Source organism: Coturnix japonica, unplaced genomic scaffold (genome assembly GCF_054131305.1).
Source record: "Coturnix japonica strain WE unplaced genomic scaffold, WE-NBRP24 Scf107, whole genome shotgun sequence".
Lineage (NCBI taxonomy): Eukaryota > Metazoa > Chordata > Aves > Galliformes > Phasianidae > Coturnix > Coturnix japonica.
Genome location: NW_028189010.1, coordinates 151,294 through 166,160, shown reverse-complemented (window position 1 = coordinate 166,160; position 14,867 = coordinate 151,294). Strand labels below are relative to the sequence as shown.

At 54.6% G+C, this 14,867-nt stretch overlaps 1 protein-coding gene across 3 annotated transcripts in view; it reads right to left on the bottom strand.

Annotated features, from left to right (window-relative positions):
- Positions 1 to 14,867, bottom strand: part of LOC107307009 (carnitine O-acetyltransferase-like) — a 52,594-nt gene that overhangs the window by 33,237 nt on the left and 4,490 nt on the right. Inside the window, exons 3-13 of one of the 3 annotated variants that reach the window (XM_085535064.1) lie at positions 14,763 to 14,816; positions 13,531 to 13,666; positions 12,694 to 12,868; positions 11,124 to 11,302; positions 9,942 to 10,042; positions 8,364 to 8,483; positions 7,507 to 7,617; positions 6,577 to 6,712; positions 5,815 to 5,877; positions 4,773 to 4,910; positions 2,045 to 4,139 (exon numbers count right to left, since the gene is read on the bottom strand). In XM_085535064.1, coding sequence (XP_085391190.1) covers positions 3,381 to 4,139; positions 4,773 to 4,910; positions 5,815 to 5,877; positions 6,577 to 6,712; positions 7,507 to 7,617; positions 8,364 to 8,483; positions 9,942 to 10,042; positions 11,124 to 11,302; positions 12,694 to 12,868; positions 13,531 to 13,666; positions 14,763 to 14,816 — 1,972 coding nt within the window. In that variant the 3' untranslated portion in view covers positions 2,045 to 3,380. Of the gene's footprint in view, positions 1 to 2,044; positions 4,140 to 4,772; positions 4,911 to 5,814; positions 5,878 to 6,576; positions 6,713 to 7,506; positions 7,618 to 8,363; positions 8,484 to 9,941; positions 10,043 to 11,123; positions 11,303 to 12,693; positions 12,869 to 13,530; positions 13,667 to 14,762; positions 14,817 to 14,867 lie in introns of those variants that run through there. The other 2 variants (XM_085535063.1, XM_085535062.1) reach the window with 2 other exon arrangements.

The following is a 14,867-nucleotide window of genomic DNA, read 5'->3' as shown; positions in this document are numbered from 1 at the left end:
AATTTGGGGTGAAATTGGCGAATTTTGGGGTAAAAATGGCGGATTTTGGGGTAAAAATGGTGAAATTTGGGGTAAAAATGGCGGATTTTGGGGTAAAAATGGCGGATTTTGGGGTGAAAATGGCGGATTTTGGTGTAAAAATGGCGGATTTTGGGGTAAAAATGGAGGATTTTGGGGTAAAAATGGCGGATTTTGGGGTGAAAATGGCGGATTTTGGGGTGAAAATGGCGAAATTTGGGGTAAAAATGGTGGATTTTGGGGTAAAAATGGCGAATTTTGGGGTGAAAATGGCGGATTTGGGGGGTAAAATGGCGGATTTTGGGGGTGAAAATGGCGGATTTTGGGGTGAAAATGGCGGATTTTGGGGTAAAAATGGAGAATTTGGGGGTAAAAATGGCGGATTTTGGGGTTAAAAATGGCGGATTTGGGGGTAAAAATGGAGAATTTGGGGGTAAAAATGGCGGATTTTGGGTTGAAAATGGCGGATTTGGGGATAAAAATGGCGGATTTTCGGGTGAAAATGGCGAAATTTGAGGTAAAAATGGCGGATTTTGGGGTGAAAATGGAGGATTTTGGGGTTAGAATGGTAGATTTTGGGGTAAAAATGGCGGATTTTGGGGTAAAAATGGCGAAATTTGAGGTAAAAATGGCGAATTTTAGGGTAAAAATGGCGGATTTTGGGGTAAAAATGGCGAAATTTGAGGTAAAAATGGCGGATTTTGGGGTAAAAATGGCGGATTTTGGGATAAAAATGGTGGATTTGGGGGTAAAAATGGAGAATTTTGGGTTGAAAATGGCGGATTTTGGGGGTAAAAATGGTGGATTTTGGGGTGAAAATGATGGATTTTGGGGTAAAAATGCAGGATTTTGGGGTAAAAATGGCGGATTTTGGGGTAAAAATGGCGGATTTGGGAGTAGAAATGGTGGATTTTGGGGTAAAAATGGCGGATTTTGGGTTGAAAATGGCGAATTTTGGGGTAAAAATGGCGGATTTGGGGGGTAAAAATGGCGGATTTTGGGGTGAAAATGGCGGATTTTGGGGTGAAAATGGCGGATTTTGGGGTAAAAATGGCGGATTTTGGGGTTGAAAATGGTGAATTTTGGGGTAAAAATGGCGGATTTTGGGGTAAAAATGGCGGATTTGGGGGAGAAAATGGCGGATTTTGGGGTTGAAAATGGTGAATTTTGGGGTGAAAATGGCGGATTTTGGGGTGAAAATGGCGAATTTTGGGGTGAAAATGGAGAATTTTGGGGTAAAAATGGTGAATTTTGGGGTAAAAATGGCGGATTTTGGGGTGAAAATGGAGGATTTTGGGGTAAAAATGGTGAATTTTGGGGTAAAAATGGCGGATTTTGGGTTGAAAATGGCGAATTTTGGGGGTGAAAATGGCGAAATTTGAGGTAAAAATGGCGGATTTGGGGCTAAAAATGGTGGATTTTGGGGTGAAAATGGCGGATTTGGGGTTGAAAATGGCGGAACTTGGGGTAAAAATGGCGGATTTGGGGGTAAAAATGGCGGATTTTGGGGTAAAAATGGCGGATTTGGGGGTAAAAATGGCGAAATTTGAGGTAAAAATGGCGGATTTGGGGGTAAAAATGGAGAATTTTGGGGTAAAAATGGCGGATTTTGGGGGTGAAAATGGAGAATTTTGGGGTAAGAATGGCGGATTTTGGGGGTGAAAATGGCGGATTTGGGGGTAAAAATGGCGAATTTTGGGGTAAAAATGGCGGATTTGGGGGTAAAAATGGCGGATTTTGGGTTGAAAATGGCGGATTTTGGGGTAAAAATGGCGAATTTTGGTGTAAAAATGGAGAATTTTGGGGTAAAAATGGCGGATTTGGGGGTAAAAATGGCGAATTTTGGGGGTGAAAATGGCGGATTTTGGGGTAAAAATGGCGAATTTTGGGGTAAAAATTGCGGATTTTGGGGGTGAAAATGGCGAATTTTGGGGTGAAAATGGCGGAGTTTGGGGTGAAAATGGCGGATTTTGGGGCTATTTCCAGTTTTAAGGGGAAAGTGAAGGTTTTTTGGGGGGGATCTTCAGCATTTTGGGGTGAAATTGGGGGATTTTGGGGGGAATTTAAGGGATTTTGGGTCTCTTCAGCATTTTGGGGTGAATTTGGGACATTTTGGGGTAAATTTGGGGGGTTTTTTCAGGATTCTGGGGTGAATTTAAGGGATTTTGGGTCTCAGGATTTTGGGGTGAAATTGAAGGATTTTGGATGTTTCTTCTGCATTTTTGGGGTGAATTCAGAGAGTTTTGGGGTGAATTTGAGGCATTTTGGGGTTTCTTCAGCATTTTGGGGTGAAATTGAAGGATTTTGGGGTGAATTTGAGGGATTTTGGGTCTCTTCAGCATTTTGGGATGAATTCGGAACATTTTGGGGTGATAATGTGGGATTTTGGGGTGAAATTGAGGGATTTTGGGTTTTTTTAGCACTTAGGGGTGAAATTGAAGGATTTTGGGGTGAATTTAAGGGATTTTGGGTCTCTTCAGCATTTTGGGGTGAATTTGGAATATTTTGGGGTGAATTGGGGGGTTTCTTCAGGATTCTGGGGTGAATTTAAGAGATTCTGGGTCTCAGGATTTTGGGGTGAATTTGAAGGATTTGGGATGTTTCTTCTGCTTTTTTGGGGTGAATTCAGAGGATTTGGGGGTGAACGTGAGGGATTTTCTAGTTCTTCAGTGTCTTGTGGTGAACTTGAAGGATTTTGGGGCTGAATTTAAGGGATTTTGGGTCTCTTCAGCATTTTGGGATGAATTCGGAACATTTTGGGGTGAATTTAAAGGATTTTGGATGTTTCTTCTGCATTTTTGGGGTGAATTCAGAGGATTTTGGGGTGAATTTGAGGCATTTTGGGGTGAAACTGAGGGATTTTGGGCTGACTTTAAGGGATTTTGCAACTTTTCAGCATTTTGAGGTGAATTCAGAGGATTTTGGGGTGAAATTGAAGGTTTTTGGGTGTTTTTTCTCCATTTTGGGGTGAAATGGAGGGATTTTAATGAGAATTCAGAGCATTTTGGGGTGAATTTGAAGGATTTTGGGGTTCTTCATCATTTTGGGCTGAATTCGGACGATTTTGGGGTGAATTTGAGGGATTTTGGGTTGAAATTGAGGCATTTGGGGGTTCTTAAGTATTTTGGGGTGAATTTCAAGGATTTTGGGTTTCTTCATCATTTTGGGGCTTTAATTGCGAACGTTTTGGGGTGAATTTGATGCATTTTGGGTGTTTCTTCAGGATTTTTGGGGTGAATTCATATGATTTTGGGGTGTCCCTCTCTCCCCCCTCACTTCCTGTTCCTCCCCCACTTCCGGGTTCTAACTTCCGGGTCCCCCCCCCATTACTTCCGGGTTCCCCCCTTTCACTTCCTGCCGTGTCACCCCCCGGCCGCTGGGGGGCGCTGTCCTTTGATCAAGGCTCCCAATTGGTCGAGAGCCGTTCGAAGCTCCGCCCCCAAACGCTCCGCCCCCGTCCCCCCGCAGGAAGCGAAAGCGGAAACGGCCACGCGTAAGGGGGCGTGGCCGGAAGTGGATCCCGCGTGACCGGAAGTGTGCTCCTCGTGACTGGAAGTGGATTCCGCATGACCGGAAGTGAGTGTTTCATGACCGGAAGTGGCTTCCGCATGACCGGAAGTGGGTGTTTCATGACCGGAAGTGGCTTCCGCATGACCGGAAGTGTGCTCCTCGTGACCGGAAGTGGGTTCGACATGACCGGAAGTGTGCTCCTCGTGACCGGAAGTGACTTTTGCATGACCGGAAGTGGATGTTTCATGACCGGAAGTGGGTTCCTCATGACCGGAAGTGGGTTGGGATGGGTAAGGTGGTATTTCATGACCGGAAATGGGTTCTTTGGAACAGGAAATGGAGTGGGAAAGACCGGAAGTGAACTCGGAGGGGTTAAAAAATGGATCCTCTAAACAGGAAGTGGGCTCCATCAAACAGGAAGTGGGGTAGGATGGACCGGAAGTGGAGTGGGCGTGGCCGGAAGTGGGGTGGGCGGGGCCGGAAGTGGAGTGGGCGGGGCCGGAAGTGGGGTGGGCGTGGCCGGAAGTGGGAAGGGCATGGCCCACCCCGATGCCGTATCCATCTGGAACCAGTGGCCCCCTGATGGGGAGGCAGCCTCGCGCTGAGCGCACCTGGAATAGGGAGCAAAAAATGGCCAAAATGGAGTAAAATGCCCTAAAAATGAGTCAAAATGGCGGCCAGATGGACCCAAAGTGACCCCACAGCCACCAAAATGGGCCCCGATTTGCCCCATTAACCCCCAACCCCATAAACCTGCCCCATAATAGCTCCAAAACCCCATTATTGCCCCCCAACCCCATAAAAAACCCCAACGCCATAAGAACCTTAGAACTCCATATGACTCTAAAGCCCCATAAGAGCCCCACAACTACATTATAAACCTAAAACCCCATAAGAACGCCTTAAGCCCCATAAGAAACCACAACCCCATAAGAATACCCAAGCCCATAAGAGCCCCCCAACCCCATAAGAACCCCATAAGAACCCCATAACACCCCAAGCCCCGTAAGAACCCCAGAACCCTACACCCCCAACCCCCCGAACCCCATAAGAACACTCAATCCCATAAGAACCCCATAAGAACCCCATAAGAACCCAATAATACCCCATCCCCCCCCAATTCCCATTCCTCACCCCACAACCCCTATTCCACCCCCCTCCCCCCCATTTTTTTTCCCCTCCCCCCTCAAACCCGGTTCCATTTTTGGGTTGAAATCCCCTTATTTTGGGTCCTTCCCATTTACCTGCAGGGTGCAGAGACGGAAATGGGTGGCTTTGGCGTATCCCAGATCCCGGAATAGTTCCGGAAGTGGTTCCCCCCCCGCTACGGCCGTCAGCCCCAAAGCACGAAGGTGACGCTCTGCACCTTGACCCGCCGCCACCTGGGGGCGCTGTGAGTTACCATAGAGTCCCACAGGAAGTGACCTATCCCTAAGTTACCATAGAGTCGGACAGGAAGTGGCCCCTCCCTTCTCGGAGTCACCATAGAGTTGGACAGGAAGTGCCCCTCTCCCTTCTCGGAGTCACCATAGAGTTGGACAGGAAGTGACACCCTCCCTTCCTTGATTGACCATAGAGTTGGACAGGAAGTGACCATAGAGTCAAACAGGAAGTGCCCCCCTCCTTCCCCTGACTGACCATAGAGTCAGACAGGAAGTGGCCCCTCCCTTCTCAGAGTCACCATGGAGTCGGACAGGAAGTGACCCCTCCCTTCTCGGAGTCACCATAGAGTTGGACAGGAAGTGCCCCCCTCCCTTCCCTGATTGACCATAGAGTCAGACAGGAAGTGGCCCCTCCCTTCTCGGAGTTACCATAGAGTTGGACAGGAAGTGAGCCCTCCCTCCCAGCCGGAAGTGGCCCCTCCCTCCCCTGATTGACCATAGAGTTGGACAGGAAGTGTGTCCCTCCCTTCCCTGATTGACCATAGAGTTGGACAGGAAGTGACCCCTCCCTTCCCTGATTGACCATAGAGTCAGACAGGAAGTGGCCCCTCCCTTCTCGGAGTTACCATAGAGTTGGACAGGAAGTGCCCCCCTCCTTCCCCAGATTGACCATAGAGTTGGACAGGAAGTGGCCCCTCCCTTCTGTGATTGACCATAGAGTTGGACAGGAAGTGACCCCTCCCTCCCAGCCGGAAGTGGCCCCTCCCTCCCCTACTTGACCATAGAGGCGGACAGGAAGTGGCCCCTCCCTTCTCTGATTGACCATAGAGTTGGATGGGAAGTGGCCCCTCCCTTCTCGGAGTTACCATAGAGTTGGACAGGAAGTGCCCCCCATCCCCTTCACCTCCTCCATCCGTTGCTGTTGAGCCTCCACCGCCTCCCACAGCAGCTCCCTCAGCACTTCCGGCTGGAACAGGAAGTCACAGTTGGGGGGGGGGGGAAACAGGAAGTCCCGCCCCCAACGCACAGAGACAGGAAGTCCCACCCTCAAAACAGGAAGTCCCACCCCCCAACCCGGAAGCCCTTTCCCCAACCCGGAAGTCCCACCCCCAACCCGAAAGCTCCACCCCCCCCAAACAGGAAGTCCCACCCCCCAACCCGGAAGTCCCACCCCCCAACCCGGAAGTCCCACCCCCCAACCCGGAAGTCCCACCCCCAACCCGGAAGTCCCACCCCCAACCCGGAATTCCCACCCCCAACCCGGAAGTCCCACCCCCAACCCGGAAGTCCCACCCCTTAACCCGGAAGTCCCACCCCCAACCCGGAAGTCCCACCCCCCAACCCGGAAGTCCCACCCCCCAACCCGGAAGTCCCACCCCCAACCCGGAAGTCCCACCCCCCAACCCGGAAGTCCCACCCCCAACCCGGAAGTCCCACCCCCAACCCGGAAGTCCCACCCCCTAAACAGGAAGTCCCACCCCCAACCCGGAAGTCCCACCCCCAACCCGGAAGTCCCCCCCCCCTGACCCGGAAGTCCCACCCCCAACCCGGAAGTCCCACCCCCAACCCGGAAGTCCCATCCCCCAACCCGGAAGTCCCACCCCCCGACCCGGAAGTCCCACCCCCAACCCGGAAGTCCCACCCCCCAACCCGGAAGTCCCCCCACCTCTATGTTGGGTTCCTCCATTGCTTTGGCCAATGTCCGGCATCGCGGCCCCGGGGGCAAAACAAGGGTGGGGTGGGGGAGGGGACGAGGCCGAAGGGGCGGAGCTTCCGCGCAGGCACTGACAGAGCCGTGCAACCTAAAATGGCGGCCCCCGTTACAACAAACAGGAAGTGAAACCGGAAATGGGGTCCCCCATTACAACAAACAGGAAGTGACAACATAAACGGGTCCCCCTCACAACCGAGAGCCCACACACTTTGGTTCCCCCCCACATCTGGTTCCCCCCCCCCCCCAATCATTATGGCGGGTGTCCCACTCTAATTAGGTCCCCCCCCCCCCCCCCTTGGAATGAATGTCCTTGTTCATCAGTTCCGCCCCTAAATGAGTCCCCCCCACCCCACTCACTTTTAGTCCCCCCCCCCATAATTGCTTCTCCTCACCCTATTAGGTCACCCCATAGGGACACCATATGGACTCTATAGGGACCCCATAAGGACCCCATTGGGACCCTATAGAAACCCCATAAGGACTCTATATGGACTCTATAGGGACACGACAGGGACCCCATATGGACCCCTTAGGGACCCTATGGAGGCACCATATGGACTCTATAAGGACCCCATAAGGACCCCATTGGGACCCCATAGACACCCCATAAGGACTCTATATGGACTCTATAGGACGCTTTAGGGACCCCATAAGGACCCTATGGGGACTCTATATGGACTCTATAGGGACACTACAGGGACCCCATATTGACCCCTTAAGGACTCTATGGGGCAACATATGGACTCTATAGGGACACTACAGGGACCCCATATGGACTCTATAGGGCCACAATGGGGACCCTATAAGGACTCCCCCCCCCACCTTTGGACCACCCCCATCCCATCACATGACCCCCCCCCCCATATCGATCACGTGACCCACCTATAGAAGGCCACTTGTAGGGCCACGTGCAGCAAGGCCTCCTCCCTATTGGCCCCCCCAGGCCCGAATCCCTCATGGCTGAAGCAATGAAGCTCCACATCGGCCGCCAGGCTGAGGAAAGGGGGAGATTATTGGGGGGGGGGGGGGTGAAAAGACCCCCCCCAAAACCCCCTCAGTCCCCCTCATAACCCTCACCCCATATGTGACCATTTGGATCCCTTGGGATCCCACCCCAAAAGGATCCATCAGATCCCCCCTCCCCCTTTAAGATCAACACCCCCCCAGGTACCCCTATACACCCCCCCACCCACCCCCTTCAAGAAGGACCCTCCATTAGACCCCCAACCCAATAGGGACCCTCCATTAGACCCCCAACCCAATAGGGACCCTCCATTAGACCCCCAACCCAATAGGGACCCTCCATTAGACCCCCCCCAACCCCAATAGGGACCCTCCATTAAACCCCCAACCCAATAGGGACCCTGCATTAGACCCCCCCAACCCCAATAGGGACCCTCCATTAGACCCCCAACCCAATAAGGACCCTCCATTAGACCCCCAACCCAATAGGGACCCTCCATTAGACCCCCAACCCAATAGGGACCCTCCATCAGACCCCCAACCCAATAGGGACCCTCCATTAGAACCCCATCAACCCCAATAGAGACCCTCCTAATTAAACCCCAATTGATCCCTAATTACCCTAATTAACCTCTAATTAACACCCTTTAACCCCATTAACCTCCTTTATCCCCCCCCTTCCTTTCAACTAACCCTTTAATGACTCCCTACAGCCCCTAATTAACCCCAATGCATATTAATTAGCGTTAATTAACCCCAATTAATTAATTAATTACCTATCCAGGTGTCTCCTTGCTCTCTGAACTTCCGGCCCCATTTCCGGCCCCACGGAGAATCGAAGACGTTGGGGGCGGGGCACAAATCCAATGGGGGCGGGGCCAGGGGCGGAGCTTCGGCTAAAGGGGGCGGGGCCACGCTGTTAGCCCCGCCCCCTTCGCCTAAGCCCCGCCCCCTTTACTCTTTATAAGGCATATGGAAGGGATAATGCCAGTGTGGCCCCGCCCCCTTCATCCAAGCCCCGCCCCCTTTTCCTTATAAGGCATCTGGGAGGGGTTATGTCAGTGTGGCCCCACCCCCTTTATCCAAGCCCCGCCCCCTTTTCCTTATAAGGCATCTGGGAGGGGTTATGTCAGTGTGGCTCAGCCCCCTTTATCCAAGCCCCGCCCCCTTTTCCTTATAAGGCATATGGAAAGTGATGTCACTGTGGCCCCGCCCCCTTTATCCAAGCCCCGCCCCCTTTTCCTTATAAGGCATATGGAAGCTATAATGCCAGTGTGGCCCCGCCCCCTTTATCCAAGCCCCGCCCTTTTTTCCTTATAAGGCATATGGAAAGTGCTAATGTCAGTGTGGCCCCGCCCCCTTTATACAAGCCCCGCCCCCTTCACTCCTTATAAGGCATATGGGGTTCTATAAGGATTCTATAGGACCCTATAGGGGTGCAATAGGGGGTATAGGGGTGTTATAAGGACCCTATAGGAACTCTATGGGGCTTTATAGGGATTCTACAGGACTCTATAGAACTGCAATATGAGCTATAGGAATACTACAAGGTCTTAATAGGGGTTCTATGGAGATTCTATAGGGGATTCCATAAAGATTCTATAGGATCCTATAGGGATATAATAGGGTTTATAGGGACTCCACAAGGACTCTGTAGGGACACTATAGGGCCTCCATAGGGACTTTATAGGGACTCCATAGGGACACCATATGGACTCTATAGGGTCACCATAGAAAACTTATGGGGACTCCATAGGAACCCTACAGGGACACCATATGGATTCTATAGGGACACCATATGGACTCCATAGGGACCCCATAAGGACCCCATTGGGACCCCATAGACACCCCATAAGGACCCTATGGGGACTCTATATGGACTCTATAGGACACTATAGGGACCCCATAGACACCCCATAAGGACACCATATGGACTCTACAGGGACCCCATAAGGACCCCATTGGGACCCCATAAGGACACTATATGGACTCTATAGGATGCTATAGGGACCCCATAGACACCCCATAAGGACACCATATGGACTTTATAGGGACACTACAGGGACCCCATAAGCACCCCATAGGGACACCATAAGGACCCCATTGGGACCCCATAGACACCCCATAAGGACCCTATGGGGACTCTATAGCACGCTACAGGGACCCCATAAGAACACCATATGGACTCTATAGGGACCCCATAAGGACCCCATTGGGACCCCATAGACACCCCATAAGGACCCTATAGGGACTCTATATGGACTCTATAGGACGCTATAGGGACCCCATAAGGACCCCATAGGGACCCTATATGGACTCTATAGGACCCCATAGGGGCCCCATAGGGGCCGTACCAGAAGGAGAGCGCGTGGTCGGCCATTTCCGCTGCCACGGCGCCATCGAGCACTTCCGGGTCATAGAGGAGACCACAGGAACCGTCTGCACCCACAATCACCTGCGGGGGGGGGGGAGCACAGGAAGTCCCGCCCCTTCAGAAACTGAAACAGGAAGTCCCACCCCCCCCAAAACAGGAAGTCCCGCCCCTTCAGAAACTGAAACAGGAAGTCCCACACCCCCAAAACAGGAAGTCCCGCCCCTTCAGAAACTGAAACAGGAAGTCCCGCCCCCTCAGAGATCAAAACAGGAAGTCCTGCCCCTTGAGAGACCGAAACAGGAAGTCCCGCCCCCACAAAACAGGAAGTCCTGCCCCTTCAGAGCCCAAAACAGGAAGTCCCGCCCCCTCCCCCACAACAGGAAGTCCCGCCCCCACAACAGGAAGTCCCACCCCCAACAGGAAGTTGTTCTCCACAACAGGAAGTCCCGCCCCCAACCGGAAGCTCCACCCCCCCTACCCCCCCCCCCCCACACAACAGGAAGTCCCACCTCCAACAGGAAGTCCCGCCCCCCAACAGGAAGTCCCACCTCCAACCGGAAGCCCTGCCTACCCAACAGGAAGTCCCACCTCCAACCGGAAATCCTACCCCCCAACAGGAAGTCCCACCTCCAACCGGAAGCCCTGCCCCCCCAACAGGAAGTCCCACCCCCACAACCGGAAATCCTACCCCCCAACAGGAAGTCCCACCCCCACAACCGGAAGTCCTACCCCCAACAGGAAGTCCCGCCCCTCAACCCCCCCAACAGGAAGTCCCACCCCCACAACCGGAAGTCCTACCCCCAACAGGAAGTCCCGCCCCACAACCCCCCCAACAGGAAGTCCCACCCCCACAACCGGAAATCCCACCCCCAAAAAGGAAGTCCCACTCCCCCATCCGCCCCCCCATCGGAAGCCCCACCCCCAACAACCAGAAGTCCCACCTCCAACAGGAAGTCCCGCCCCCAACAGGAAGTCCCGCCCCCAACCGGAAGTCCCGCCCCCAACAGGAAGTCTCACCTCCAACAGGAAGTCCCGCCCCCCAACAGGAAGTCCCACCTCCAACCGGAAGCCCTGCCCCCCCAACAGGAAGTCCCACCCCCACAACCGGAAATCCCACCCCCCAAAAGGAAGTCCCGCCCCCACAACCGGAAGCCCCTCCCACCTGCAGTGCTTTATCAAACCACCGGTTGCAGCTGTTGGCTCCGGCCCCTCCCCCGTGCAGGATTTTCTCAGCTCCTCCCCCCGGCTCCTGCCCCACGGCGGCGGCCATGACGGGGGCGTCCAACGCCAACGCCAACAAACTGCGCTGGATTCGACCAATGGAAGCTCGATTCAGCCTGTCTGCAACAGGAAGTCCCGCCCCCTTAGTGGCTTGATGGACAGGAAGTCCCGCCCCCAAAGAAACAGGAAGTCCATGCCCAAAACAGGAAGTCCCGCCCCATTGGGCTCCCAAACAGGAAGTCCAGGCCCAAAACAGGAAGTCCCACCCCCCAAACAGGAAGTCTTACCCAATAACAGGAAGTCCCACCCCCCAACAGGAAGTCCCACCCCAAACAGGAAGTCCCTCCCATAACCAGAAAGTCCCACCCCAAACAGGAAGTCCCGCCTCCACACAGGAAGTCCAGGCCCAAAACAGGAAGTCCCACCCCCAACAGGAAGTCTAGGCCCAAAACAGAAAGTCCAGGCCCCAAACAGGAAGTCTAGGCCCCAAACAGGAAGTCCCACCCCCAACAGGAAGTCCAGGCCCAAAACAGGAAGTCTAGGCCCAAAACAGGAAGTCTAGGCTCCAAAACAGAAAGTCCAGGCCCCAAACAGGAAGTCTAGGCCCAAAACAGGAAGTCTAGGCCCAAAACAGGAAGTCTAGGCCCAAAACAGGAAGTCTAGGCCCCAAACAGGAAGTCCAGGCCCAAAACAGGAAGCCCCGCCTCCACACAGGAAGTCTAGGCCCAAAACAGGAAGTCTAGGCCCAAAATAGGAAGTCTAGGCCCAAAACAGGAAGTCTAGGCCCAAAACAAGAAGTCTAAACCCAAAACAGGAAGTCTAGGCCCAAAACAGGAAGTCTAGGCCCAAAACAGGAAGTCTAGGCCCAAAACAGGAAGTCTAAGCCCCAAACAGGAAGTCTAGGCCCAAAACAAGAAGTCTAAGCCCAAAACAGGAAGTCTAGGCCCAAAACAAGAAGTCTAAACCCAAAACAGGAAGTCTAGGCCCAAAACAGGAAGTCTAGGCCCAAAACAGGAAGTCCAGGCCCAAACAGGAAGTCCAGGCCCAAAACAGGAAGTCCCACCCCCCAACAGGAAGTCTAGGCCCCAAACAGGAAGTCCAGGCCCAAAACAGGAAGTCTAGGCCCAAAACAGGAAGTCTAGGCTCCAAACAAGAAGTCTAGGCCCCAAACAGGAAGTCCAGGCCCAAAACAGGAAGTCCCACCCCCCAACAGGAAGTCTAGGCCCAAAACAGGAAGTCTAGGCCCAAAACAGGAAGTCTAGGCCCAAAACAGGAAGTCCAGGCCCCAAAACAGGAAGTCCAGGCCCAAAACAGGAAGTCCCACCCCCCAACAGGAAGTCTAGGCCCAAAACAGAAAGTCCAGGCCCCAAACAGGAAGTCTAGGCCCCAAACAGGAAGTCCAGGCCCAAAACAGGAAGTAAAGGCCCAAAACAGGAAGTCTAGGCCCAAAACAGAAAGTCCAGGCCCAAAACAGGAAGTCTAGGCCCCAAACAGGAAGTGCTGGTCCTTACCTCTCATGAGCATCCCGTAGACCCTCCCCCATCCCCGTCGGTGTTCCCCTGTCAGCGCCCCCACGGCCGGGCCCCCCCCGCGACCCCCAAGTGAGCGGAGCTGCCCCAGAGCCGCCCCCAAAGCGGCCGGGGGGAGGGGGGAGCCGGCCTCAGTGCACGCCTGGACCTGGAAGAACTTGGGGGGCAGAGGGGGGGTGTTATAGGGGGGTTATGGGGGGTTATAGGGGGGTTATAGGGGGTTATGGGGGGTTATAGGGGGTTATGGGGAGTTATGGGGTGATATAGGGGAGTTATGGGGTACCATAGGGGGCTTATGGGGGGGATATGGAGTGGGGTTATGGGGTCCCCCCCAAATGCCCCCCATGTGTTCCCCCCAGACCCCCAAGTATCCCCCATGCCCACCCCCAGCCCCCCAAGTACCCCCCATATCCACCTCAGGACCCCATGTCCCCCCCAACCCAAATGCCCCCCATATCCCCCCCAGCCCCCCAAGTACCCCCCCGCAAGTACCCCCCGTGTCCCCCCTGAGACCCCCAAGTGCCCCCCATATCCACCCCAGGCCCCCATGGTCCCCCCCCAGTCCAAGTGCCCCCCATATCCCCCCCCACGTCCCCCATATCTCCCTCCCAGCCCCATAAGTGCCCCCCATGTCCCCCCCCAGCCCCCCAAGTAACCCCCATGTGTCCCCCCCAGCCCCCCTAGTATCCCCCATGCCCACCCACAGCCCCCCAAGTGCCCCCCATATCCCCCCCCACGTCCCCCATATCTCCCTCCCAGCCCCATAAGTGCCCCCAATGCCCCCCCCCCCAGCCCCCCAAGTGCCCCTGCCCCACACACCTCCCCATTGCGGATGACGGTGATGAAGTCGGGGGGGTCGGCACCGGGGGCCACACGCAGCACCCCGTCACGTTGGGGTCCCGGAACACGACAGCCCCCAAACACAGCCCGGACCCACGGCTCGGGGGGGTCACGTCTGGGGGGGGCACAAAGAGACCCTATAATGACCCACACCGACCCATAGAAACACCATAGAGAAACATTGGGACCCACAGCGACCCATAGAAAGCCCATAAAGGGACAGCAAGACCCACGGAAACCCGTATGAACCCCATAGAGAAACATCTGGACCCACAGTGACCCATAGAGACCCCCCAGTGCCCCATAGGAACCCATGAAGGCCCCACAGAGCCCCATAGGAATCCCACTGTGCCCCACAATGCCCCATAGGGATCTATAAAAGCCCCCCAGTGCCCCATAAAGACCCCCCAGTGCCCCATAGGAACCCATGAAGGCCCCACAGAGCCCCATAGGGATCCCACTGTGCCCCACAATGCCCCATAGGGATCAATAAAAGCCCCCCAGTGCCCCATAAAGACCCCCCAGTGCTCCATAGAAACCCATGAAGGCCCCACAGAGCCCCATAGGGATCCCACTATGCCCCACAGTGCCCCATAGAGACCCCACAGTGCCCCATAGGAACACCGCAGAGATCCACAGACCCCACAGTGCCCCATAGGGACCCATAGAGACCCCACAGTGCCCCATAGAGACCCCACAGTGCCCCATAGGAACACCGCAGAGACCCACAGACCCCACAGTGCCCCATAGGAACACCACAGAGACCCACACATGCCACAGTGCTCCATAGGGACCCATAGAGACCCCACAGTGCCCCATAGAGACCCCACAGTGCCCCATAGGAACACCACAGAGACCCACAGATGCCACAGTGCTCCATAGGGACCCATAGAAACCCCACAGTGCCCCATAGAGACCCCACAGTGCCCCATAGGAACACCACAGAGACCCACAGACGCCACAGTGCTCCATAGGGACCCATAGAAACCCCACAGTGCCCCATAGGAACATCACAGAGACCCACAGACGCCACAGTGCCCCATAGGGACCCATAGAGACCCCACAGTGCCCCATAGGAACACCACAGAGACCCACAGATGCCACAGTGCCCCATAGGGACCCATAGAAACCCCACAGTGCCCCATAGAGACCCTCTAGGGCCCCACAGAGACCCCATAGGGCCCTCCCCTGCCCCATAGCCCCCCACTCACTGCTCAGCCTCAGCTCTATAATGGAGGATCCCAGCCACCAACTGAGCTGCAAATCTGGGGGGCGCAAGGGGGGAGGAGTTACCTGACCCACAGCATTCCCAGTAT